The sequence below is a fragment of the Solenopsis invicta genome, chromosome 8, assembly GCF_016802725.1.
Source record: "Solenopsis invicta isolate M01_SB chromosome 8, UNIL_Sinv_3.0, whole genome shotgun sequence".
Lineage (NCBI taxonomy): Eukaryota > Metazoa > Arthropoda > Insecta > Hymenoptera > Formicidae > Solenopsis > Solenopsis invicta.
The window spans coordinates 23539153-23564619 of record NC_052671.1 but is presented as its reverse complement, the minus strand read 5'-3'; the positions used below and the strand labels follow the sequence as shown (position 1 = coordinate 23564619).

The 25467-nt window shown below is 29.5% G+C and overlaps 1 protein-coding gene and 1 long non-coding RNA gene across 3 annotated transcripts; both read right to left on the bottom strand.

Annotated features, from left to right (window-relative positions):
* Positions 1 to 223: 223 nt before the first annotated feature.
* On the bottom strand, positions 224 to 17004 carry LOC105204469 (casein kinase II subunit alpha). 2 transcript variants are annotated; one of them, XM_011173551.2, is made up of 8 exons: positions 16802 to 17004; positions 15643 to 15874; positions 15448 to 15559; positions 15141 to 15353; positions 14077 to 14271; positions 8700 to 9051; positions 6134 to 6211; positions 224 to 1301 (listed from the first exon to the last, which is right to left on the bottom strand). In XM_011173551.2, exons 2-8 carry the CDS (start codon positions 15735 to 15737, stop codon positions 1183 to 1185), a joined length of 1164 nt encoding a protein of 387 aa, XP_011171853.1. In that variant the 5' UTR covers positions 15738 to 15874; positions 16802 to 17004; the 3' UTR covers positions 224 to 1182. The 2 variants fall into 2 exon arrangements, with proteins under 2 accessions (XP_011171853.1, XP_011171854.1); XM_011173552.2 differs by having other exon boundaries at positions 1112 to 1301; positions 6118 to 6211.
* A 3399-nt stretch (positions 17005 to 20403) lies between these two features.
* LOC120358489 lies at positions 20404 to 20850 on the bottom strand. Its single transcript, XR_005575431.1, has 3 exons — positions 20836 to 20850; positions 20567 to 20735; positions 20404 to 20458 (listed from the first exon to the last, which is right to left on the bottom strand). It is a non-coding gene; the product is annotated as an uncharacterized LOC120358489 (long non-coding RNA).
* Positions 20851 to 25467: the final 4617 nt, after the last annotated feature.

Sequence of the window (25467 nt, the reverse complement as noted above, 5' to 3'; positions counted from 1 at the left end):
TACTTATCAAAAGTACTTGTAAAATAATGAATACTTATCAAAAACTATTCCAAACCTGGCGTTATCATTATGAAAAATTGTAATATCATTAACAAATCGTTAAATAAAAAATTTAAAGTAATGGTGACTCATTACTTCTATGGCTGTAAATATATAAATATATAAATGTTTGCAGGTTTTGTGGTAAGTTTGAAATGCTTGTGAATTTGTATGCAGCAACTAATAGAATTTACCGCAAACCTGCTTCTATTTATTTTGATTTCTTTCTAGTACAAATTAAAAACTATTTATGGCAAAAATATACGTAACAAATTTATTTTACGTTGCGCATCTAGTATTAATTTTTTACATTTTTGTTGAATAATAATGGCGGTCGATGGATGCACAGAGCAAGTATTCACAAAGCACAAAGAATGTCCTTGGCTATAACAAATATTTTATTCAACTATTGTTGCATCAAATATAAACAAACATTTTTATTATTGTTAAAAGTATTAAATCGAATTGTTTAAGGTATGTGTACAAGGGTAATTGGACACTCGCGCGCGTGCGCGCACGTACGCATACACACACACACACGCGCGCGTGCGCGCGCGCTCGTGCGTGTGTGGATATGTGTGTTGTGTATTTGTCATGTATGAGTGTACATGTATGGAAATGTGTGAATAAAGATGATCATTTAAAGTCTCCGTCACTGTACGTATTATGTGACTACAAGTAATCATCTTTCAAATAAAAATGAATCTAGTTGTATTTTTATATGCACTTATAGATCTGTCAAAAACACGATAATAGCAAAATCGGAAAAAATAGCAGAGTCAGGGCAGCGCATCGCAAATTGTAAAACGGAGGTAAGTAATGCGCTATCTTTGATACACATACATGCCGACCAAAATAGACGGAGCATGTATCTTTATGCGACAAATTTTACGCCAGAATCCTAATTTCTCGTCATTCCCTAAGTACATTGCAGATTTTGAATAGTTATATATTTTTAAAAGAAACACAGCAAAATGAGATGCTTCAGTCTTAATGATGGTTGGATCGATGAAGCCATTACTACAAACCAGAATGACTTTCGTGTAAAGAATACATTTGACGATACGAAATATTTGCTGTTGTATTGTTATATTCTGTAGTGGACTGGGACTCGGTGAGAATTACTGCTTAGAATTGCTGAATTTATAAGAGTTGAGGCAGTTCTTCTGAAAGAGTCAAACACCCACTTCCAATTTGCTCCATGCCCTCCAATCCGTTTGTCCCATGAACCGATACGCTGCTCATTGTTATGCCACGATGATCTGTAATAATCTGCTAGTTATAAAAAATCATTTAAGACGAGACCTTTTATTATATCAATGTGTTGCACAATATACGCATGAATATATACGATGTCTATTGTCTCGCAAAAGGCAAATAACATTAAACCGTTCGCTTTATATATTAATCTGATTTATATATTGTCAATCATGTACTTTTTATTATAACTTGATTAACATAATAATATATTTAAATAATTTCCGACTTTTTTTAATTTGTTGAAAGGAATAATAAACAGGAGTTTAAAACCTTACAGAATGCGTCGTTGTGTAATATTATTATATTATTGTTTAAACATTATTGTGCAGAATTATTTGGTTATACACACACGCACGCACGCACGCATACACACGCACGCACGCACGCACGCATACACACGCACGCACGCACGCATACACACGCACGTACGCATACACACGCACGCACGCACGCACGCACGCACGCACGCACACACATGCATCTATTCATACATACATACATACATACATACATCTAGGATGCCCTAGAAAGAAAAACGAAAAAATAATAACATATTGGGATATTTGCTACAAATTATCGATTTAAAAAATAAAACGTCTGAACCAATGTGTGGTGACACCGTGCCTCGCAAATTTGTAGCACAGCCCGTCGCGCCTTGCTCGATAACATTGACGTGCGGTGAGCGGAAGGTGACGCGTGCAATGGGCCGTGTAACAAATTCACGAGTCACCTTACCGTACATTGGTTCAGACATGTTATTTTTTAAAGGATTACATATACCTAGACGCATAAAAAATATAGCCATATATTCATGAATTTTTTTCTCCAAACGTATTAAAGATACTAAATCGAGGCTTATACTAATATTTTATATAGTTTCGTTAATAAAATGTAATTTGTTAAATTAAAAAATATTAAAAAATTAAAGAAATATTACCGTTGACATCAGGCATATTAGATGCTGTAACTGCTTGCGGTATTCATTGTAGAATCTATATAGTTCAACCAAAACACAAAATGCAGCATATTCTTAAAATATATAGTTAAATCTAGTTTTTATCGTAGCCAATTTTTAAAATTTGCGTTTATTACAAAATAACTTATCTGAATTTAAGAGTTCGAATTATCGTTTAAAATTAAATTAGTTTTTTGGCTGTTAAAAAAAAACTAAGATCTAAAAATATCCCCTGCGAGAAATACTATGTACTTTCATGATGAATAAATAGAAACAAATCTGAATCTGATCTATCCATTCGTTTTCGAAATATTTTGGATACCGATTTGAAAAACATGAATTCGAGAAAATTAAAGTTTTCAGTTTACGTTTAACCCGGCGTACGCAGATCTCTTTGAAATGCTATAATTTTTTTATCTTTGCACATTTTAAGTTGAAACTTTAAGAAAATATTCTTAAGATATCATATTATAAGAAAATGCAAAAATAAAAAAATTGATTTTTTTTACCCACCTAGGTGTATGTAACCTTAATTGATAACCGTAGCAAATATTTCAAAATGGTATAGAACATTTTTGTTCCTCTTGACCACTTCCACAACCTCAATGCGGCTATTATGTTATGTTTGGAACACTGTATACTCTATTCACTGCAAGAACATACCTAGCGCGAATAAAAATTCGTTTGTTTCGCCCACGTTTTTCTGCAGAAGGAGAACGCCTCCCGCATACTTGCTTCTTGACAGAGGATAGTATGAGATCATCGACTTGGCATATTGATATTAATTTTCGATATGCTACATATTAAAAAACAACATAAAAGATTATAAATTTGCGAAAGGACATTCAGTCTTTTGACGATTCTTATTTGTGTTTATTTCAGAAACTTTCAACGAAAACCAATATAATATTTATAACTTATTATAATTTTTATTCGTGTATCAATTCGATATTATATTGTTTTTCTGTTACTATTTCATAATAACACTTGTAATAAGACTTTGTAAAATAAGGATTATTCTTTTTTTTGTGTTGTTTTCTAACTTGTAATAAAATTTATTTTTATATTTTTCAATTTTAAATAATTCGTCCATAAAATTTTATTTTGCACATTTATTGCTTTGTATATTATTATTGTTGTAACACTCAATTTTGAAGACGATCTTTAACAAAAATGTTTGTATTATGAATTTAACTATTTCGTAAATCATAGACACCCAGTTGTGTAATTGAAATATATTAGAATTTTGACTCACACAGAAATGTAGAGATTATTTGATCTGTCCAATTTTTTAAAAAGCGTAAACCTAAGTGTCATATTTACATATGCGGTACTGACAAGGAGTAAAGCATTACGATCTCCCCACTTTGCTGTCCGTATGCGCAGGCTTGGGTATATTCTTACTGTAAACCGAGTAAATGTGTGCATACATGCGCGTGTGCGTGTGTACATACTTATGTATGTAAATCTGTGTATATATATATATATATATATATATATATATATATATATATATATATATATATATATATATATAAATCACCGCACGCACGCACGCACGCACGCACAATGTATGTATATGTGTATATACAGGGTGTCAGAAAATAACCTTCCCTGCTATCGTGGGTTGATAAAGCAAGTCATACTGAGAATAAAAATCCTTTACATTTTTCATTAAAAATTAGTAAAGTTTGGCGTTAAGCACGTACTTTCCCTGCTCACCGCACGCGGGGACTGCTCGTCGGTCGCCAAGCTAGGGGCAGTCGCGGGTGGCGGTGCGGCAAGGAAAGAAAAGCAACATTGGCTACCGGCCAGCGCGCTGGCGCTCGGCTGTCACAAAACGCAAAGCCGTGCACACACGTGTGCGGTAGACAGAGAAAATACGCGCTCATTCGCCGAACTTTACTAATTTTTAAATCGTTAACTATTGCGAATAATGGAAAAAATGGTAAAGAACTTTTCTTATCAGTATGACTTGCTCTATTACCCCACGAGAGCATGAAAAGTTATTTTCTGACATCCACTGTATGTATATATATATATATATATATATATATATATATATATATATATATATATATATATATATCTGGACACCATATATATGTGTGTATGTACACGATGTCCATAAAGTTTTGGGATGGCGAAATATCTCGAAAACTAAGCATTTTAGGAAAATAAGTTTCAGATAAAAGTTGTAGGGTTTCAAATGATCTATTTACTGATTTTATCAGTTTGACCTTGGATGGCGTCGCCAAGGTCAGATCAAAATTACATTAACTTTTTTAAATAGAATACCCTATTATTGTTTCCAGGATCTAATAGCTGGTGTCAAAAGCTTTCCAAAACCCTACAAGAAAGTTTATTTTTGTTAAGTACTTTTCAAGTTATGAGGCTTAAAAACTACCGTTTGTTTTCTGTTCCTGAACTCTCTAAATAAGTGTACACTTAAAATGAAATAGATAGATGTTTCAAAGTTAGCGAAAGCAAGAAGGAACGTTCCAGTGCAGTCTAGTGCAGGAATAGAAAACAAGCCTCTACAGTGTACTGTAACTTTCAAGCGTCGCAACTCGGAAAGTACTTAACAAAAATAAACTTATTTATAGTGTTTTGGAAAGCTCTTAAAATCGACTACAAGAAAATGCAATAAAAGATATGTTACAGTATCGGTAGTTCCCTAATTTATGAGTACCGGTACTTCGCTAACATCAAATAAATCTTTTGAAACCCTAAAACTTTTATCTAAAACACTTTCTCCTAAAATGCTTAGTTTTCAAGATATTTCGCCGTCTCTAAACTTTTAGGACACCCTGTATGTATACAGGCTGTAACAAAACTATCGCACCTAAAGTATACCATGGGACAGAGGACATGAATCCAAGTCAAAAAGTCCTGAGTCATTTTTTGATCAAAAAAAGCAAGGACGGACAATATTCGCGCGCGGGCGGAGCGAAGCTGACAAATTATGCAACGGGAAAACGATGAGCAGCGAAATTGCTGTATACACGCACGCACGCACGCACACATTCTCTCTCTCTCTCTCTCTCTCTCTTTGTTTAAAAAAATTTGAACATCCTAAAATGCACAACTAAAATAAACATTTCGGCGTTTTTGTAATAATTGATTTGTAAAAATTGATTTTCCATCTGTGCTTTTCTTGTATAGACGGGCGGTGATACGTTAACTTTAACATTGTATGACATCTAACAGAAGGCTCAGATCAAAAAATGACTCAGGATTTTTTTACTTGGATTCAAGTCCTTTATCCCATGATATACTTCAAGTGCGACAGTTTGTTACACCCTGTATGTGTGTGTGTGTGTGTGTGTGTGTGTGTGTGTGCGCGTGTGCGTGCGTGCGCATGTATCTATATCTAACTGATAACTGATGTGTGAAAGTTAGTTAACCTAACAAATAAATAATATGTGTGTATATATAAATATATATATATATATATATATATATATATATATATATATATAATCGATATTTTGTAATGTATTTACAACTTACATTTCTTTTATCTTAAATTATACAGATTATATACCAATGTGCAAATAACATTCGCGATTACATTCCTGCACATAAGATATCAGGCATAAAAGTTTATATATGCAAACGTATTTGTTTTATTTTACTCATTATATTATTAATTATTATTATTATTATATCTAATCATAATGATAGATATAAAATATTGAGCATAACAATTTTAGAAAAAAGATACATATTTGAGAACACATCTCGATGAAATAAGAAAAACATATTTTACAATATTTAATTTTTAATGTATAAATTAACTATATTATAATCATTATATCAATTAATATAGAGTTAGAGGTAGGTTAAGGTGATGACATTACCTGGGTCGCTACTCACCTACAGGCACTGAGCCTGCCATGGGAGTAGGTGATGATGACACCATGGTCAAACGACCCTGTTCTTTTACTATAGGATCTAAAATAAAAAAAAAAGATTAGACAAATATACACACTTACGTAAACACAAAATGGATATTAACTTTTTGAGAATGAGAGCTTTCCAACAAAATAACTTATAAAAAACCTTGTTTTCTTAGAATTACCAAATTTGATTCTGGTTTCAGAATTTTTAAATTAAAAATTCAACATGGTAGACACATAATGTAAAAAAATAAACTGATTACTACAAAATTTAATTTTAAGAAGTACATAAGATTGCTGAATTTGAATGTAATTTGAAAATTTAAACCAATAATAATCTTCAATAAAAGCAAAACTTATACCATAGAGCGCATAATTATAATTTAGAAGTTTATACGCTTATATGCGTCCGTTTCACTGAACTAATTTCAAGTAATAAATAAAATTGAATATTACTTGATGTTATAGAACCTTTAGAACTTTAATTTAGAACGTTACTGACAGTAACGTCTAACATTAACAATGACTTGAAAATTTTATAAATCGTTTCTATTTATTATCTGAACACATGTTTAAAATTTGAAATCAATCCTGTAACTAGTTCACGAGTTATTTAACTTTAAATTTTGCATGTATTCTTATGGTGTAACAGTAAATTTCTACTTAGATCAACAAAATTATAAAGAAGCAACATTGCCAATATTCTAAAACTTTGTTTATAAGTAAACAAAATATTGAGCAATATTTCTAAAAAAAAGTTTATATCGATTTACTAACTCATTATTAAGATGTCAATAATAAAACAACGTAAAATTTCAGTAAATGTCAAATTTCCGAATGAGCTACATAATCACATTCTATTTTGGCTTGTATAAAGTGCTAGAAGAGCAAATATTATGTTAATGATATTTATTTAAGTATCTTATGTATTTTTAAGTACCATTCAATATCTGATATACATTAAATTGCATTAAATGTTATCAATATGCGTCTAGTTTTTTCATTTCTTACAGTTGATTTGCAGTAAAATTCACGTCCAAAAATTTTTTTCCGACAATCGCAAAAATTGCAAAATATACAAATATATTCATTTGTAGTGCCAAATATCATGATAACTGACATTATTTAAATCCTATGATACAAGCACATACTATGTACGTCTTAAGTCATAAAAACGTAGAATTTCATAAATTTCAAATTTAAGCAACTTTTGTCTGGAATTGCATAGCCAGAACATCCTTAACTATATAAACCTAGACTGCTAATAGTGAAATTAGCGTGTATTAATGAGTAAGATCACTAATACCCAAGAATTAAAATATCACGGTGTCACAATAAACTAATCAATAGTGGGAGTGTACTCTTCTGTCAGCCGCGTTAAAGTAATTCATATTCAAATTAAAAAAAATGGAGTTTTCTGAAACCGTTCGTTCGATCCACATCGTTATGATTTGGTACAGCCGCTTCACTATGTCCTTTCAAAAAACTTATACAACGACGCGGACCGAAATGTACGCTGACCACAATTGTACCGTATCCGTTTTGGCTGTCAATTTTTGTACCTGCGCTATACAAGCCTGATTGTCATCGCATATGGATTAATATACTTACTGAGGATGATCCAAACCAGAGAATCGAAACGTCTAATTGTATAATATTTGTTTGTCAATTTAATTAAATTAAGATTATTTCTCACACAAACATCCTTACGGCACTTATTCATAATATTACAAAAATAGGTTACTATTGTTTTGTATAAAAGTGCAATACTTCAAAATCTAAGCGTTAACACGAAGACAATTTATACAAACTTGGAATTTTTTGAATGTGTTATATTTATCTTATATATTCTAATACTGGATAAAAAATTATAAATATAATTATATATAATGATTGTGGACATAATTTCATGTAATCATTATATGCAATTACATATAAAAAATTTTTACGCAGAAATCTATATAACTAAAATACTCTTTCTGAATACCCTTTCTTTATTATTTAACCTTTTTAACTTAATCTCTCGTTCGCAATATTTGTGAGCGTAATTTTTTTTTTTTGTTTAATATTCGATAAATAACGATTAAAAAATTACATTCTACGCGTTGCAAGCGTTAAATAAAATGCTTTAATGTTAAAAAAAATTTCCTAAAACCAAGTTTTGATTATTTTTTAGAAATTGTCTACCATATTGAATTCACTATTTAAGGCTGCGTTCCAAAATTCACTGTTAATATTAATAATGTAAACTATGGATTTAATATATGTAAACCATGGATTTTCAACGTATATCATAAAACCTAATTTTTAAACTTTTTTTAGATTCAAATAAAGCATTATCAAATTACTTCCTAAACGTTTCATGCAAATCGAATGAGCAGTTTATAAAATATAAAAATAATTTTAAATAAAATTGTTCGTCCACAAAGAATTAATGTAAATTTCTTTTCTTTTCACATTTTTAAATATATTATAAGAAAATGCAAAGACAAATTTCAAAGAACATTTCAACGGGAAAGTGCATTACGCCAATATATGCTTACAAAAATATGGATGTTCCATTGCTTCACGTGCAGTTAATCTTTCGAAATGATCATAGCGTAAAAGTTTGTCAAGAAAATCCAAACTATCCGGGGACACTAGATGTTGATTCTCCGAATGCACAAAGCGTTCCCAACGCTTACGTGAATGTCGGCCTAAAATATCGTTGAAACGAGGATCTAACTCAATATGATACTTGTCAAGATATTCGAACAGTTCTTCAGTCCCGAGAACTTTTGCAATTCGAACTAATTGGTCATAATTATCGTGTCCATGAAAAAACGGTTCTTTCCTGAATATCATACTAGCAAGCATACAGCCCAATGACCACATATCTAATGAGTAATCGTACATCTGCAAGACATTAAGATATTTCTTATTAGTTTATTACATTACATATGTAAAATTTACATTTTCTAAAAATATATATTAGTCACATATATTAAGGATGTATTATATCTATTTTAATATTTATACTTTAAATAGACTGTACACACACACACACACACACGCGCGCACGTACGCACGCGCGAAAGTTGTGTTTATTCTATTGTTATTAAACAATACATTTTTATAGTTTATTTAATTTAATATTTTTTGTTACATAATAAAATTCAAAAAGTAACAAAAAATCATAATTTTTATGTATAAACACTTTAAGAATCGATGGAAGTAACCGGTCAACTCATTTAAATCTCATTTATATCTGGTTCACGGCACAGATACACATTTGTATTCTCTACTATATTTCATAAAAATAATATTTTGTCATGAAGTTTCTTTAATTTATATTTTATAACGCTTACGAAACATTAGAGTTAAATTTTACAATTTTATTAAATTGTTCTTAAAAATATAATCAATAAAATTATCTTACTCGTGATACAGATACAATTGTGTTCAACCATATTTTGTCTTTTAAAAGCAATATTTTATCATGATTCTTTTTTTAGCTTATGTTTTGCGACGCTGCGATACCTGCTAAAGAGTCGAATTTTACAACTTGATATCCTTAAGACATTATAATAAATCAAGAAGAACTTAGAGCACTATACAAAAACAAGCGCGTTTGATGTAAAGGCGACTTTATCAATTCAAATTATACATTACACCTAAAATAAATGTTTAGATTTAACATGAAGTCATCTTCAGAGTATCGATGAATTATGTTGAGCAGTAATCATATTGAATGTCTGTTATAGAAGTCAATCAGTGGTTTATCTCTTAAAATTAATTTCACCTGTCTAATTGTAAAGTTAAAGATATGGATGGTTCCGTATAATTTTGCGTCAAAGTCAATAATGGACCTACTTATTCTAATTGGTCACAAGCAATATCTCGTCTAAGAAAATTTTATATCAGCTGTACAGATATAATGACACTCTAATGGTCGTATTCGGAATCATGTTATAAAATTTTTTTTTATAGACATACAAGCGTTTAGTGTTCTTACTACTCAACATAATTCACCGATACATTGAAAATAATTTCATTTTAAGTTGAAACATTTGTTAATTTATTTCATGTATTAATTTGAATTAATAAAATAGTCTTTACATCCAAACCAACTTGTTTTTGTGTAGTTCAAAGTTCTTATTGACTTTGAATCGCACCAAACCTTCACTGTTATTATTTATAATCATAAATAATATTATCTACACCTCAAGTGCACTACAGTTCAGACCAAGTGAGATATCAAAATAAATTTTTATTTTATGCTTTTTAAAAAAAACCGCTTTTTAACAGGCTAACAATTCTCCAAATTACAAATATTATAAACACTGGGATTTTTTCAGTATTTTCGCCGAAATTTGAAGGAAAATTTGAATTTTTAACAATGTCTCCATAATTTATTCTGTCAACCCTTAAAGCTCCTGACTCTTCGCGCGGCCTTATTAAAGTCGTGAAATCAAGCAAGAAATAACACATAAAAGTTTCAGCCGTGGCATTTGTAATTAAAGAAAATTTAGATAAAACAGAATAATAAGATTGTTTTAAAACACTTGTAAAAATGGTCCTCGACTATCTTTTTCTCCCCTGACAATCAGTAATCGTAAAAGGCCCGTGAAGTGAAGCTTAGTTAAGTAGGAAAACATAGTTAAGCTAAAGTTTCAACCGTGACATTTGTAAATAAAGAGGATTTGGATAAAACAGAATAATGAAATCGCTTTAAAACACTTGTAAAAATGGGTCTTGACCCTTTCCTTGACCCCATCCTTTTTTCGCCTAACGGTCAGTAAATACTCGTAAAAAATATGTAAAGTAAACCTATTCAGACAGGAAAACACACGGACAACTATTGAAGGGAGTGAAAAATATGCTTTTATGTATACAATTCAAAGAAACTTTACTTGCCATTTTTACGAATTGGGTAAATACGAGAAAAATCACATTTTTACAAATACATAATAACAAAATAATATGCAAGACAAAATTTCCACGACGGTACCGTCAATGCAGAGTTCTTGACTGAAGAATCTTAAAATTATGCTGGAGTGACGGTGATACTCACTCGACGTCGGTACTACAGATTTTTCTTCGACAGAAAGTCGAGCGACGCGCGTGGAGGCGAAGAGTAAGGGGAATAACGCTAAAGCCAGGTAAACAGGCTAGTGCTCTTTGTCAAACGCACTCATGAAACATTATCTGTTCTTGTCTTCGGCTTCAGTGCCATCTGATGTAAAATCTCTCAACTACCACGTTATACAATTACTGTTGTTACTCTTCAAATTGATTCCGCAAGTCAATTTACACATGAAATTTTCAAAAAAGGAATTCTCTTATACTGAAACTTCTAGACTCATTTTAAAAGCACGGTATTGTTCTTTTGTTGTAATTCTGAGAATGCACCGTGCTTATTTTATATGTACAAAGTCTCAATTTCTATGTGTAGCAAATGTTGACTAATAAAACTATATTTTTATAATTTTTTGTGTGTTTTATATCAAATTGTAGCCTGCACCCTTCGTTATTGTCTGTACTTTCATGCTGTAAGAAGATTTTTCAATCCGTGTCTTCAATAAAAAAAAGTTTATTAAAAAATATTTATGTATACAGATGACTCCAATCGCCTTAAAGTACTCAAAGATAATTTATACAAAATTTTATTATGATTCTGAGCTTAATTGTTCCGTAAATAAATAAATTTTACTTATGTGTACATAAACTAATCTCTGTATCGCAATAAAATTTTACATAAATAATCTTGAATACTTAAAGTACTTGCATAAAAAATTAAAATATTTATCATTATTTTATATGTATTAGATATTATTTTATATGTATTAGAAAAAAAGATATTACTTCTTATTAAAATAATTTTTGATTCAGATTCTAAATTAAATAGCTAAACTTTTCATATTACATTTAAATGCGATTTAGAATAATTTGTAACTTTTTTATAATTTTTTCATTATTTCGAAAATATGTATAATACATCCTTAAATATTTGTTCGTGGTAAGACTTTCAATAAAACAATTAAATTTATTAGAGGAAAGTCACCAATACTGACATACCATTTTGTTTTAGAGTAATATTTCATAAACAAAAGCCGCAAATAAAACTTTATAAACATGAATACAAACTTGAAAGTGCCTTCTATCAGATGGATAGCAGTTTTTGTAATATTATTTCGTATTTTGTAATAATTAATGTTTTTACAATATAACCCAAAAAGAGCTTTTAAGAAATTGGGCCCCAAAACTGGCACAATAAACAGAATTCAGATACAGCTCCATAGAGAAAAAATTAACTATAAAATAAATTGATAAACCAAGTAATAAAATATATTTTTAGGTATTAAACAATGTTTACAAAATTAAAAGATAGTAAATAAACCTGCTCATCATTTTGTTTTTCTTTTTTGCATCTTATTAGTGTATATGTGGATCTGTCATGTCCAATGCTATTTTATCTATCTTAAGGTACGTAAAAAAAATGTGCAAAAATTTATAAAACATTTGTCAATATTGTAGTTAAAGATTTTACAGAGATTGTGTGTTTTCATGGAGAGAGATGTACCACTTTACGCTAGACAGCGATTTTATGTTCCAACTACAAAGAAAATATGAAAAAGAAAAATAGAAACAAAATGGTTTTAGGAAGCTACAAACATGTATAAAAAAATTATATTATCAATATACAATAAAAAAAAGTTTAGTAATAATAATCAAGTTTGAGTGAAATACTTTTAATTAAACGTTTGATTAATACACTCGATAGCAAAATTAAGGGATCACCTATTCTGACTCCGAAAAATAGGCGTAATTCAAGAGAGTGTAACATTGTCCAAATTGATCGTAAAAAAATTTTAAAAAAGTATTTTAAAGATTAAAATCTCTAGTTTGAAAATTGATAAGTTTATCATTAAACTTATTTATCATTAAACGACTTATAGATTGTTTACAAAGTTATACGGATTTTTATTCACTGAATTATTCAACATTGAAGCAAAAAAGGCCATCAGTGTTGCCTAACTCAGTGAAAAAAAATCGTACAACGCTCAACAAAAACGCAAGTTAAAGGTAAAGATTCACGCTTTCGAATGCTGTAAACCGCATTTGCGTGCAATTTTTATTTCGCATCGTGGAGCTTTGCAAAGTTTGTAAAAAGTTTTGAGATTTGACGCATTCCTATTTGAATCCACATAACTTCGTAAACAATCTGTAAATCGTTTAATGACTTATCAATCTCCAAACTAGAGATTTCAAGCTTTAAAATGCTTTTTTTTAATTTTTATGATCATTTTTGACAAAGTTACACTCTCTTGAATTATGCTTATTTTTCGGAGTTTAAGTAGGTGATCCCTTAATTTTGCTATTGAGTGTATAATCAAATATTTAGTAATATTTAATAATTATATTAATAGTAACCAAATATGATAATACTAACCAATCGGTTATTAAACGGTTATTAAACGGTTACCAAACAGTTACTAAACATCACTAACTATATTTGGTTATACTGAATATTTAATTGAAACTATTTCATCAAGGCTTATTGTTAGTCATCTAAGTTTGATTATTATTAATACTCTTTTTTTCCACTGTATTCACTATTGTTTAAATTATGCAATTTGCAAGAGAAAATCGTACAAATTTCATTTTTTGTTTTTAGCAGATTTTATATACAAAAAAAAACTATGACTGTATAAACTATGGATTATTTTTTTTAATTATCTAAGTAGATCATGCTTTATCATTATTAATACAATGCAAATGTTTAATTTTCGAGAAATAAGAGAATGCCTCTTTAGGTCACTATGTCACTTGCAACTTTCCTCTATTATCTCACTTTTTTATTTTTTTCTGTTATAATTTTTCTTTCTTTTTTCTTATATTTATTATATTATATATATTTTGACATATCAAAATACTTACTTGATAATCTACGAGTAATTCTGGGCCTTTGAAATAGCGAGAAGCTACTCGTACATTATATTCTTGACCAGGATGGTAAAACTCTGCTAAACCCCAGTCAATCAATCGCAATTTTCGATTTTCATGATCTATCATAACATTGTGCGGTTTCACATCCCTGTGCATAATTCCCATACTGTGACAATAGTCTAGCGCCTGTCCAGAAAAAAAAACAGAAACAAATATTATAATATTCTCATCTCTATGTCCAATTAGATAATGCATCAGTTGTGTTGCTTCAATATATTGCTTTCAACAAATATTCACAAGTCCAAAATTAAAAAAAAAAGATTGTAGAAATTTTACAATTTGCTCATGCACTCTTATATCTATTTTCATAAATGTCAATAAACTTTAATCTCAGTTTACCTTACTCTTGATCTTTTTCTAATTTTTATAACTAGAAAAGAACAAAAAATATATTAAACCAAGATTAAAGTTAATCTAAATTGATGAAAATGAACATTAGAGAGATAAAAAAAGGGATTTTTTCACAAGTTTTATTTTTATTTCAAATATTATATGCACTTTAAGATATTTCTAAATTGCAATAAAAATAAGATAAAAATAAAAACTTATTATAAACATTCATGTAAACGTCAATTTATAAATTAATTATAAAATTCCAAGTTATTAATATTTAAAAATTCTTTTAAAATAAAGTACGTGTAATTAATATTAATAAATTACAAAGGATAAAATAAAATTGTACAAAAGCCATAAGCTTTCCAAAATTAACAAAAATGTATAAACAAATAATTTTTTTAAATTGTTTTCAAAATAAGAACAAGTGTAGTAATTTTTTACTTTTATCCCAGACTGTAATATTTTGCATGAATATACATAAGAAAAACTAAAGTAACAACTGTCTCACATCTTTAATATTAATAGAAAAAATAAAAATGTAATAATTCAGTATCTTTTAACTTTTCCTTGGACCTATGATGTACATCTACATCTATCAAATAATCTCTATGTTCACCATCGACTGATATTTGATTCCTTGTATTTAGTAATACACCTACTTTTAATAATTCGTAGAGGTAGTATCTTATGTCGTAGTCGGTTAACGTCTGGTATAATTGCTTGAAATCTGTATTGTTAACATGTTCGAAAATCAGTGCTGGCGTCCTTGAGACTGGATCTTTGACAACTGCTTGGAGTGTAATTATGTTGGTCCCACCTTTAAGGTTTTCTAAAATTTTTATCTCCCTTTTTATTTTCTTCTTTTTAACAGGCTATAACAAAACAATAATATTAATAGTAGTACAGCCAATTATTATTTCCTACCTTTTTATTAATTATTTATGATATATAACTTAATGAGTATACCTTCAATATTTTTACAACACAATTTTCATTGTTTGTAACGTTTATGGCCTCGAATACTTCACTATATTTACCTCTGCCTAATTTTCTCACTAACTGATAATCATCTTGTTGCCTATATTAAGAAATATACATAAAAAAAATATATAATAACATGTAACAGCAATAATATTAATATTTTATTAAAGTAAGTCTTACCCCCAGTCAACAACGTAAGATTCATAATCCCAGTATTCTCTTGGTTTATGTGAATTTATATCAGCATACACGCGTGCTCTACTTGGTAAAGCCATTCTCTCAGAGATACTATTATCAATAAGTGTCTTGTTGATCGGTACGCTATCTCGACTGTCTATTCCAAACTTACAGCTATTAGCGACTCTGACTCCCTTGCTTATCCAGCTACGCGCTTGTGAGAACAGTAATAAACCTGAGCAATTCATACAATTCCATTGAGTATTTATATCAATAACAAATATAGTGATTTAAAGGAGAAATTAACTGGATAGCTACAATAAATAATTCAACAAAAAGTATGTTATGTGCATATACGATTATTATAGAATGTCCCCGATTATTATAGAATGTTTTACTATAGGAGCCTGATTTACCGACGAATATGTATCTTTAACATATTATTATATTAGAAATTACAAATGTATGCTCCTATGGTAAAACGTGAGAACAGTCATTAATAATCACCCTGTATATATATGTATGTGTGCGGTATAGTCACTTCTTGTATTTAAGATTATCTTAAACACTTAAAATATCACAGTCATATTAGTATCTTAAAATATTACTCAAGACAATCTTGAAATAAGATTCAACTCTATATACTAGTCGGTGTGTGTGTGTGTAGTTTATAAAAGCTAAAAATGTAAATTTATTTTATTACAAATATGATTTTAAAGATCTTAGGATCTTCCAAATCTCTAGATATACAGATTTGCTATGCAATAAATTCGGCTATTTTAAATTCGAGAGGAATACAGATAGGTGTGATAAAAATAAGTAGACAAAAACATAAATCGGTGCTCATGCTGATTTATAATAAAAAGAGTGTTATTTATTTTGATATCTTCGTTTATCAAATATTGTAATGCTGAAATTTTGGAGGTATCTAAAGATGTTTCGAGTTTTTGGGAAGCGTATAAAAATCGTGTGCGTCGAAATAAAATTCCTTTTTAATCACAATTCGAGGAATCATGATATTCACATAACGAATGTACCACCGGCCAACGGAGCATAAGTATGCAAAAGCATCTAAGAAGTATAAAGTGCACGTATACACATGTACTCCGTAAATCACACGCCATCGCAATCGAGCGATAGATGTAAGCTTCTTTGGACTCACCTAAAGCATTCCGAGCCCGAATCTTGATCGGATTAAACACGACAGACTCCTGAATTTGTTGCGAGTGCACAAAACTCGCTCGCAAAGTTCCTAAGGCCGCGCGAACGCGTGAAACTCCGGATTTTTTAGGGCGGCCGGCTTCTCAAACGAGCGAGGTGCAAGATGGCAGCCGGCAACCCGCCATAAACTTCAAAAATCTAGACTAGAAATCAATCGTAACATGATTAGAGAACCTCTAGAAGAGAGAATCGCCAACTGAGATCACGTGATCGACTCTGTGATTGGTTGGCCGAAATGTACAAATTTTGCATTGCGACGTCAATAGGTTGTTTTCTATTCCTGCACTAGACTGCACTGGAACGTTCCTTCTTGCTTTCACTAACATTCAAATATATATTTATTTTATTTTAAGTACACACTAATTCAGAAAGTTTAGGAACAGAAAACAAACGGAATGCGTTAACAGGCTTCGTCGCGAGGAACCATCGGTGGTTCCGCGTGATGCGTATGTATTGTACAGTCGTGTTCATTATAGTTGCGACACTTTTTCTTAGATGCGTCTCTGAACACGCAACTATAACACGAGCTGAGAACATGATTGGTTCTTACTTATGGATCCAACCAATTACGTTCGCCGCTCGATGAGCAAGGCTACATTCCAAAAACCATCGAAGAAAAAGTGTCGCAACTATAATGAAAACGACTGTACACCCAAGGACTTTGATTCTGTCCATGGGGAAATTTTCCAAACTGAGAAGTCGCTATCTTTCTACATACTTACACTTCATGATTAACGTAACGACCAATAAGCTCTAGTCGTTTCATTAATCATGAACTGCGAGTATGTAGACAAGGCTACATTCCAAAAACCATCGAAGAAAAAGTGTCGCAACTATAATGAAAACGACTGTACACCCAAGGACTTTGATTCTGTCCATGGGGAAATTTTCCAAACTGAACACCACTTTCTACATACTCGCAGTTTATGATTAATGTAATAACTAGAGCATAAGGGCCTCGCACATAAAATGCATAACATAACATAAGCACAACATAAGACCGATGGGCCAATGAGCATTCAGCATAAAGTCGCTATATTGATTTACATAACATTTTCATTGGTCCGTCGGTTTTATGTTGTGCTTATGTTATGTTATGCATTTCATGTGCGAGGCCCTTTATTGGTCGTTATGTTAATCATAAACTGTAAGTATGTAGAAAGATAGCGACTTCTTAGTTTGAAAAATTTCCCCTTGGACAGAATCAAATTCCATGGGTGTAACTTTCTATTCAATTATCTTAATTTCGGTAATAAATTTAATGAATAGTATATTAAGTTGGTACAATATAAATCAAGATAATTAATTAAATATAGATATCACGTATACATTTACACGTATTGTCGAAATTAAAACAATTTAATAGAAAGTTACTTGATAGTATGCGTGTCAAGTGTTCGATGTAAACTAGGTCTGTGGGTGTTTACGATAACTGATCGGATCTCGGATTGAATTGAACAATTCCGTTTGTTTTCTATTCCTGCACTAGACTACACTGGAACGTTTCTTCTTGCTTTCACTAACTTTCAAATATATATCTATTTCATTTTAAGTGCACACTAATTCAGGGAATTCAGGAACAGAAAACAAACGGATAGATTTGTTCGAGTTGCTTGAAATCCCCAAAAATTTTTGCACTCGAGATGAGATAAATACGTATTCGATCGTAAGAAAGAGAGAGACGACAAAGAAATTAATTCAAAAAGGGCAGCAACACGAACAAGCCTAATGGTACTCAACCTAGGCTGCGTTCAGATTCTCCACCCGGTGAGTGATCTCTGGGTGATTGGGTAAATGGGCGGAGCTAATGAAAAGCTCCCTAGTGGTTTATGGAATCTGAACGCACTCTCAAACATTGGGTGTGTTTAGCAAATAACGCTGAGAAATAGTAACATAAATATCTCAGATTCAGAATAAATTACATAATAAATTAAGATAAACGATAAAGATAATACATAAATATTTTACTATGAATATTTTTATCAATATAACTAAAGTAGATGAAAATTAAATGTTAGTAGAATAGAACGAATTAATTTAAACAATGAAAATAAATTTTTATTTTAACAAATTAGATGAAGATATATATTGCGCATATCATCTATTATATGTATAGGCTTGTTTTCTATTCCTGCACTAGACTGCACTGGAACGTTCCTTCTTGTTTTCATTAACTTTTAAATATATATCTATTTCACTTTAAGTGCACACTAATTCAGGGAGTTCAGGAACAGAAAACAAACAGTATATTTTATTAGTATCAGAAAATATTTAATAATACTAAAAATCTTTAACATACTAATCTCAAATATAAATATTTATATAACGATTTTGTGAGATTGTAGACCAAGAAACCTTACGTTAATAGAATAAAAAATTAATATTTATTAATCTGTAATTACATAAACAGAATAATAAATAAAACGTTTAAACTTTACTTGGTTATTAACGTTTTTCTTTATTATATTTATACATTTTAATTTTTATTTACTATAATATTTTAAATTAAATTTATTTTTTTATTTTAAATTTGTTTTAAATATACGAGCTTTATCACAAATATATAGAAATTTTTATAGCGATACATTTTGGAACGCACCTTTACGTCACCTGTTTCACCCGGCTCAAGGACCCATGTGGTTTTTCCACTCTCTCGGGATAGACAGAGTGATAAAGTGAACGACCCACCCATGGTGGAAGGGATAGCATGGTGTGCTCAATTTGCAGCCTTCTTTCTCTAAAATCTGCGCTCTCCGTCGTTTTTCTGCTTCTTATTCCAGAGGGCTGCCAACTGTGAAAAGTTGAAGTATTTCACTTTCTAAAGTCTGTACACCTGATATAACTGTCTTTGTCGGACGTTTCCTATTTTCACTCTATCTCTTTTCTTGCAGATAGTTACCGCTGTAAATAAATGTTATTAAATACAACACGACACAAAAGACTAATTGCGCTCATTGTAAAAAATTAATAAAAATTAAACAGTTTGTGTAAAATATAAAGATTAATAGTATTGAATAATAAAATAATATTTGAAATAACACTACAAATATAAATATCGTAATAAATTTTACGGTAATTTTAATAATAAAAAATAAAGTTCTTAAAAATTTAAAAAACAACTATTGATATACAAGAATTTTTTCCAAAACAAGAAATAAATAGAATTATTAAGTCCACAAATCATTACAGAATATTAATTTTTTGTAAATAAAAAATTATTGAAATTTGAAGATATTTTTTCATTAAAAATGAAAAGAAAAAAATAGTTAAGATAGTTAAATTGAATTAAATAATATTCATTGATTTTATGCTTGAGCCATGTGTTGGTGTTTTTGAATGAACTGACTAAGACAATCTCTACCGACAAAATGTGAAGAAATAAGTCATTATTTTTTATGCAAGTTTCATGATAAATATAATAATTTATTATACACAATTCTTATATTATACAGTTTTTAGATACACATAATTATTTATTATTTTATACATTTCAAAGTTAAAAAACTAAGAGCTAAAAATTCTATTTGATTTTTTTCATTTTTTTCTTGTTTTTGGTGGCGTTCAACACATTGCATATGTTTCCTCCAGCCTTCGATTACTGTAATAATAAAACAAAACATCATTGTTTATTGTATATACCAAGAATTTTGTGGTAAATTAAGATAGCAAATTACTATCATCAGTAATCGTTCAATGTTGTTCTTACCTTCTAAATCGACCCTTCGGTGATTCTGCATCTATCATACATTCCTGTATATTCGATGGATCATCAGGGCTGACGAGTAACTCGGAAGACTACATGTACATTTTCGTGGATGACGGGAAGCGGAAAATCTTCGGCTATGACTTTGAAGTCCATATTACTTTCATTGTTACTAAAATAGAAAATATAAATGTTACTTTGATAATGTTATGCAAAAAAAGGAATGTATTTTTCAGTAATTAATACATCAATTATTATTTATTCATTTTTACCTATTTTCCGTTTTTGGTAACAATAATGTTGGAACTGCACTCGGCAAAAGCGACTGTCTTCGAATGTCCATAGGAGGTCGAATCTTTTTACTTCTCACAAACAAATATTCTGTGAAGTGTGCTAAGCATATATTTGCTGAAAATTCAAATGACAGAATAATAGTTAAGTTAACTAACAATTAATAAGTTAACAATTGTCTTAGTTTACATCAAGCACTTGATGTGTGCTATGTAACTTCCTATTAAATTATTTTAATTTCGACAATACGTATAAATGTATACATGATACGTACATTTAATTATCTTGAAACATATTGTATCAGTTTAATATACTATTCTTTAAATTTATTGCAAAAATTAAGACAATTAAATAGAAAGTTGTTGGTTAGTATATATATCAAGTAATTGGTGTTAGGTTAGGTTGCTCTATTAAGATACAAATATTTACAATATTTTCTTTTGGAACAGTATTGGAATGTTGTGTGTGTGCCTGTATGTGTAATACAAATTGCAATGGAAATAATGTCATTACAAAAAATTAGCTAATAATATTTAATAAGACTTACCATTCTTAATATTTTTCGGCATAAAACTCTCTCCGATTCTCTGAATTCAGCCTTCACGCATTACTGCATTTTCCGGAAATCGGAAAAAGCTTACTTGCGCCGGTAAGTACGTTTCGTTGCAATTTTTACACGATTTCACTACACAATGTACCATTTTCACTTTATTTTACAATAAAGTTTAAAAAATAACCTCAAAGCACGTGTTGTTACTATGGACGCTATGAAGCAAAGACACTGAAATTGGAGCAATGACGCTGGCGGCGCTGGTATGACAGAAAAAGACGCAATGCATGCACTCGTACGTGTGACAAAGATGCGACCATCTAGGTTCAGCAACTTTCCGACATTAAATATTTCATTTTTTCACAGTTGGCAGCCTTCAGGAATAAGAGACACTTTGCCGTGAAAAGGGGCGTGGTTTAGCCAAATTGAGCACACCATGTTATACTTCCACCATGCGACCCACCTAATGTCCGGTAGGGGCACTCTAAAGTAGTCTAAAGGAATTTGAACGCTCTTTAGGTGCCTGGGTGCACTCGGGTGGGGAATCTGAACGCAGCCTAAGGGTGTATTCTGAAAGTTCTATTAAAAATAGTCTTTTTAATCATAAAGTTGGTAACACTGTAACTAACTGCGATGTGATCCGTAATGTAAGTTGAATTTGTGATTTTTGTTGGCTTGCAAAGATCAGCAGAGAGGTTAGTTTAATTTCTTGTATTTTAATTATTTATAAAATAATTGTAATTATGTATTATTGATTAAAATATTATTTACTAACAATAATTTTGATTTTAAAATAGGAATTAAAAAGCACAAGAACTTCCAAAAACTGAAAATTAACTGCAAAGTTTGTAGGATAAATTTTTTGATATTGCCAATATTGATATTATTTTTTAAAAATTTTATTTGATTTTGTATGAAATAAGTATGAAATTATATTATAATAATATCTAATAAAAGTCTAACATTTATAAGCATGGCAGCTAAGCTACTGTAACCTCTCCAACTACTTAAACAAAATAAATTTTATTATGCACTATTAGTGACTAGCACTACAGATATAATCTAATTTACTTTCAATTAATAATTTAAAAATAATCAGAACTTGTAATTTTTAGCATCACGGATTTTTCGAAAATCCATCTTTTGTTTAATTCTTATTTCAAAATAAAAATTATTGTTAGTAAATATTATTTTAATAATACATGATTAGAATTATTTTAATAAATAATACGTCATTAAAATTATTTTATAAATAATTAAATTACAAGAAATTAAACTAACCTCTCTGCTGATCTTTGCAAGCTAACAATAATCACAATTTCTACTTACATTACGGAACACAGCGTAGTTAGTTACAGTGTTATCAACTTTATTTTTAAAAGAGATATTTTTGATAGAACTTTCGAAATACACCCTAAGTATAGAAAACTTCCCTAGACTAATCGGATTGACAATCGCTGTCTCAAATGTAATCCGATTGATGACGAAAGTGTGGAGACCGAGAAGCATGCTTGAAAAGTAAGTTTCTTTATTTTTTAAAATAATAACAAAAAATCAAAGATAAAGTTAAAAAGAATGATTTAAATTTAGATTTATTGTAATTTTTTTTGTCTAAACACTGGATTTCGTTTAAATTTCTGTTTGTAAAAATTAATTAATCTATTCTAAAGTTTGTGGTTATATCGGAAACAAATCAAAATTAATAAAACAATTATTAATTATTAGGCATATTAAAGCATATAATATTTCAAGCATATCATATAGAATTCCTGTTTATTATAAACTTAGTAAAAATAACTTTGAAATTATTTAACTACATTATACATTAATCAATATTAATTTATATGTTAAAAATCAATAATGTTTCTGAAAATGTTTTTTTTATTCTTTTCCAGATAGATTGTAAATAAACTTCAACTCCAAGAATAAATAAAAATTATTGGAAAATGGATTGACATGAAAAGGGCATTATTGAACAATATCAATTTATGCTAACTTAAAATTTGTAAAATCTGCTATTCTTTGTCAGTTGTTCATTAGAGAATAATAATATAAGAACGGAATATACATAATTAAAATTAAAATAATTGTATGCATATATGATGCATATATTCCATTTTTATATTATTACTCTCTAATAAACAACTAATAAAGAAAAGTAGATTTTACAAATTTTAAGTTAGCATAAATTGATATTGTTCAATAATGCCCTCTTCATATAAATCCATTTTCCAGTAATTTTTATTTATTCATGGAATTGAAGTTTATTTACGATCTGGAAAAGAATAAAAAGAACATTTTTAGAAACATTATTGATTTTTAACTTATAAATTAATATTGATTAATGTGCGATGTAGTTGAATGATTTCAAAGTTATTTTTACTAAGTTTATAATAAACAGAAATTCTATATGATAAGCTTAAAATATTATATGCTTTAATTTTTACCTAACAATTAATAATTGTTTTATTAATTTTGATTTGTTTCCGATATAACCACAAACTTTAGAATAGATTAATTAATTTTTACAAATAGAAATTTAAACGAAATTTAGTGTTTAGACAAAAAATATTACAATAAATTTAAATTCAAATCATTCTTTTTAACTTTATCTTTGATTTTTTGTGTAATTATTTAAAAAAATAAAGAGACTTATTTTTCAAGCATGCTTCTGCGTCTCCATACTTTCGTCATTAATCGGATCACATTTGAGACAGAGATCGTCAATCCGGTTAGCCTAGGGAAATTTTCTATACTTACGTTGAGTACCATTGTTCAATCCAATCCGAGATCCGATTAGTTATCGTAAACACCCAGAGATTACAATTTCTAGCCCGTGCGTCTTTTTTGTAAGGGTAAACTTAGTAAAAATAACTTTTAAATCATTCAACTACATTAATCAATATTAATTCAACTAGACATTAATCAATATTAATTTTTATGTTAAAAATCAATAATGTTTCTGAAAATGTTCTTTTTATTCTTTTGCAGATTGTAAATAAACTTCAATTCCATGAATAAATAAAAATTACTGGAAAATGGATTTATATGAAGAGAGCATTATTGAACAATATTAATTTATGCTAACTTAAAATTTGTAAAATCTGCTTTTCTTTGTTAACTGTTTATTAAAAGGTAATAATATAAAAACGGAATATACATAAATAAAATTCAAATAATTGTATATGACTTTTATTGTAACCAAAGGTACATATCAGTCATTCATAACAAAAATAAAAATTTTTTGTAAATTTTAACATAATCTTTGCCTTCAACAGTCGTAGCTAGATCTTCGTGCTTGTATTGTTTGTGTGGTTTTATCACAAAAAAATTTTTTTTTTGCTATAGATGAAAAATATGTACACCCAAGGATTTTGATTTTGTCCATGGGGAAATTTTCCAAACTGAGAAGTCACCACTTTCTACATACTCGCAGTTCGTGATTAATGAAACGACTAGAGCTTATTGGTCATTACGTTAATCAGGAACTGTAAATATGTAGGAAGATAGCGACTTCTCAGTTTGGAAAATTTCCCCATGGACAGAATCAAAGTCCTTGGGTATACATTTAACAATAAAAGTCATGTATGCATACAATTATTTAAATTTTATTTATGTATATATTATGTTCTTATATTATTACTCTCTAATGAACAACTAACAAAAAATAGCAGATTTCACAAATTTTAAGTTAGCACAAATTGGGAGGGTCCCAGATGCGCACAGACCCGATCGGATACCACCAATCACGTAATCTAATCTAACCCAACCAACGGAAATACTCTAGGCATCGGCCGCTATAATTGGTGGTGTCCAATTGGGTTTGTGCGCATCTGGGACCCTCCCCACAAATGGATGTTGTTTAATAATGTCCTTTTCATGTAAATACATTTTCCAGTAATTTTTATTTATTCTTGGAGTTGAAGTTTATCTACGATCTGGAAAAGAATAAAAAGAACATTTTCAGAGACATTATTGATTTTTAACATATAAATTAATATTGATTAATGTGTAATGTAGTTGAATAATTTCAAAGTTATTTTTACTAAGTTTATAATAAACA

Coding starts and splice junctions, on each gene's coding strand:
- LOC105204469 (XM_011173551.2), bottom strand. CDS start 15,737: ATGGCTTTACCAAGTAGAGCACGCGTGTATGCTGATATAAATTCACAT. Junction 14,272..15,140: donor ACCTCTACGAATTATTAAAA/GTAGGTGTATTA, acceptor TTTTCTGGACAG/GCGCTAGACTATTGTCACAG. Junction 9,052..14,076: donor AATTACTCGTAGATTATCAA/GTAAGTATTTTG, acceptor AATGTCTTGCAG/ATGTACGATTACTCATTAGA.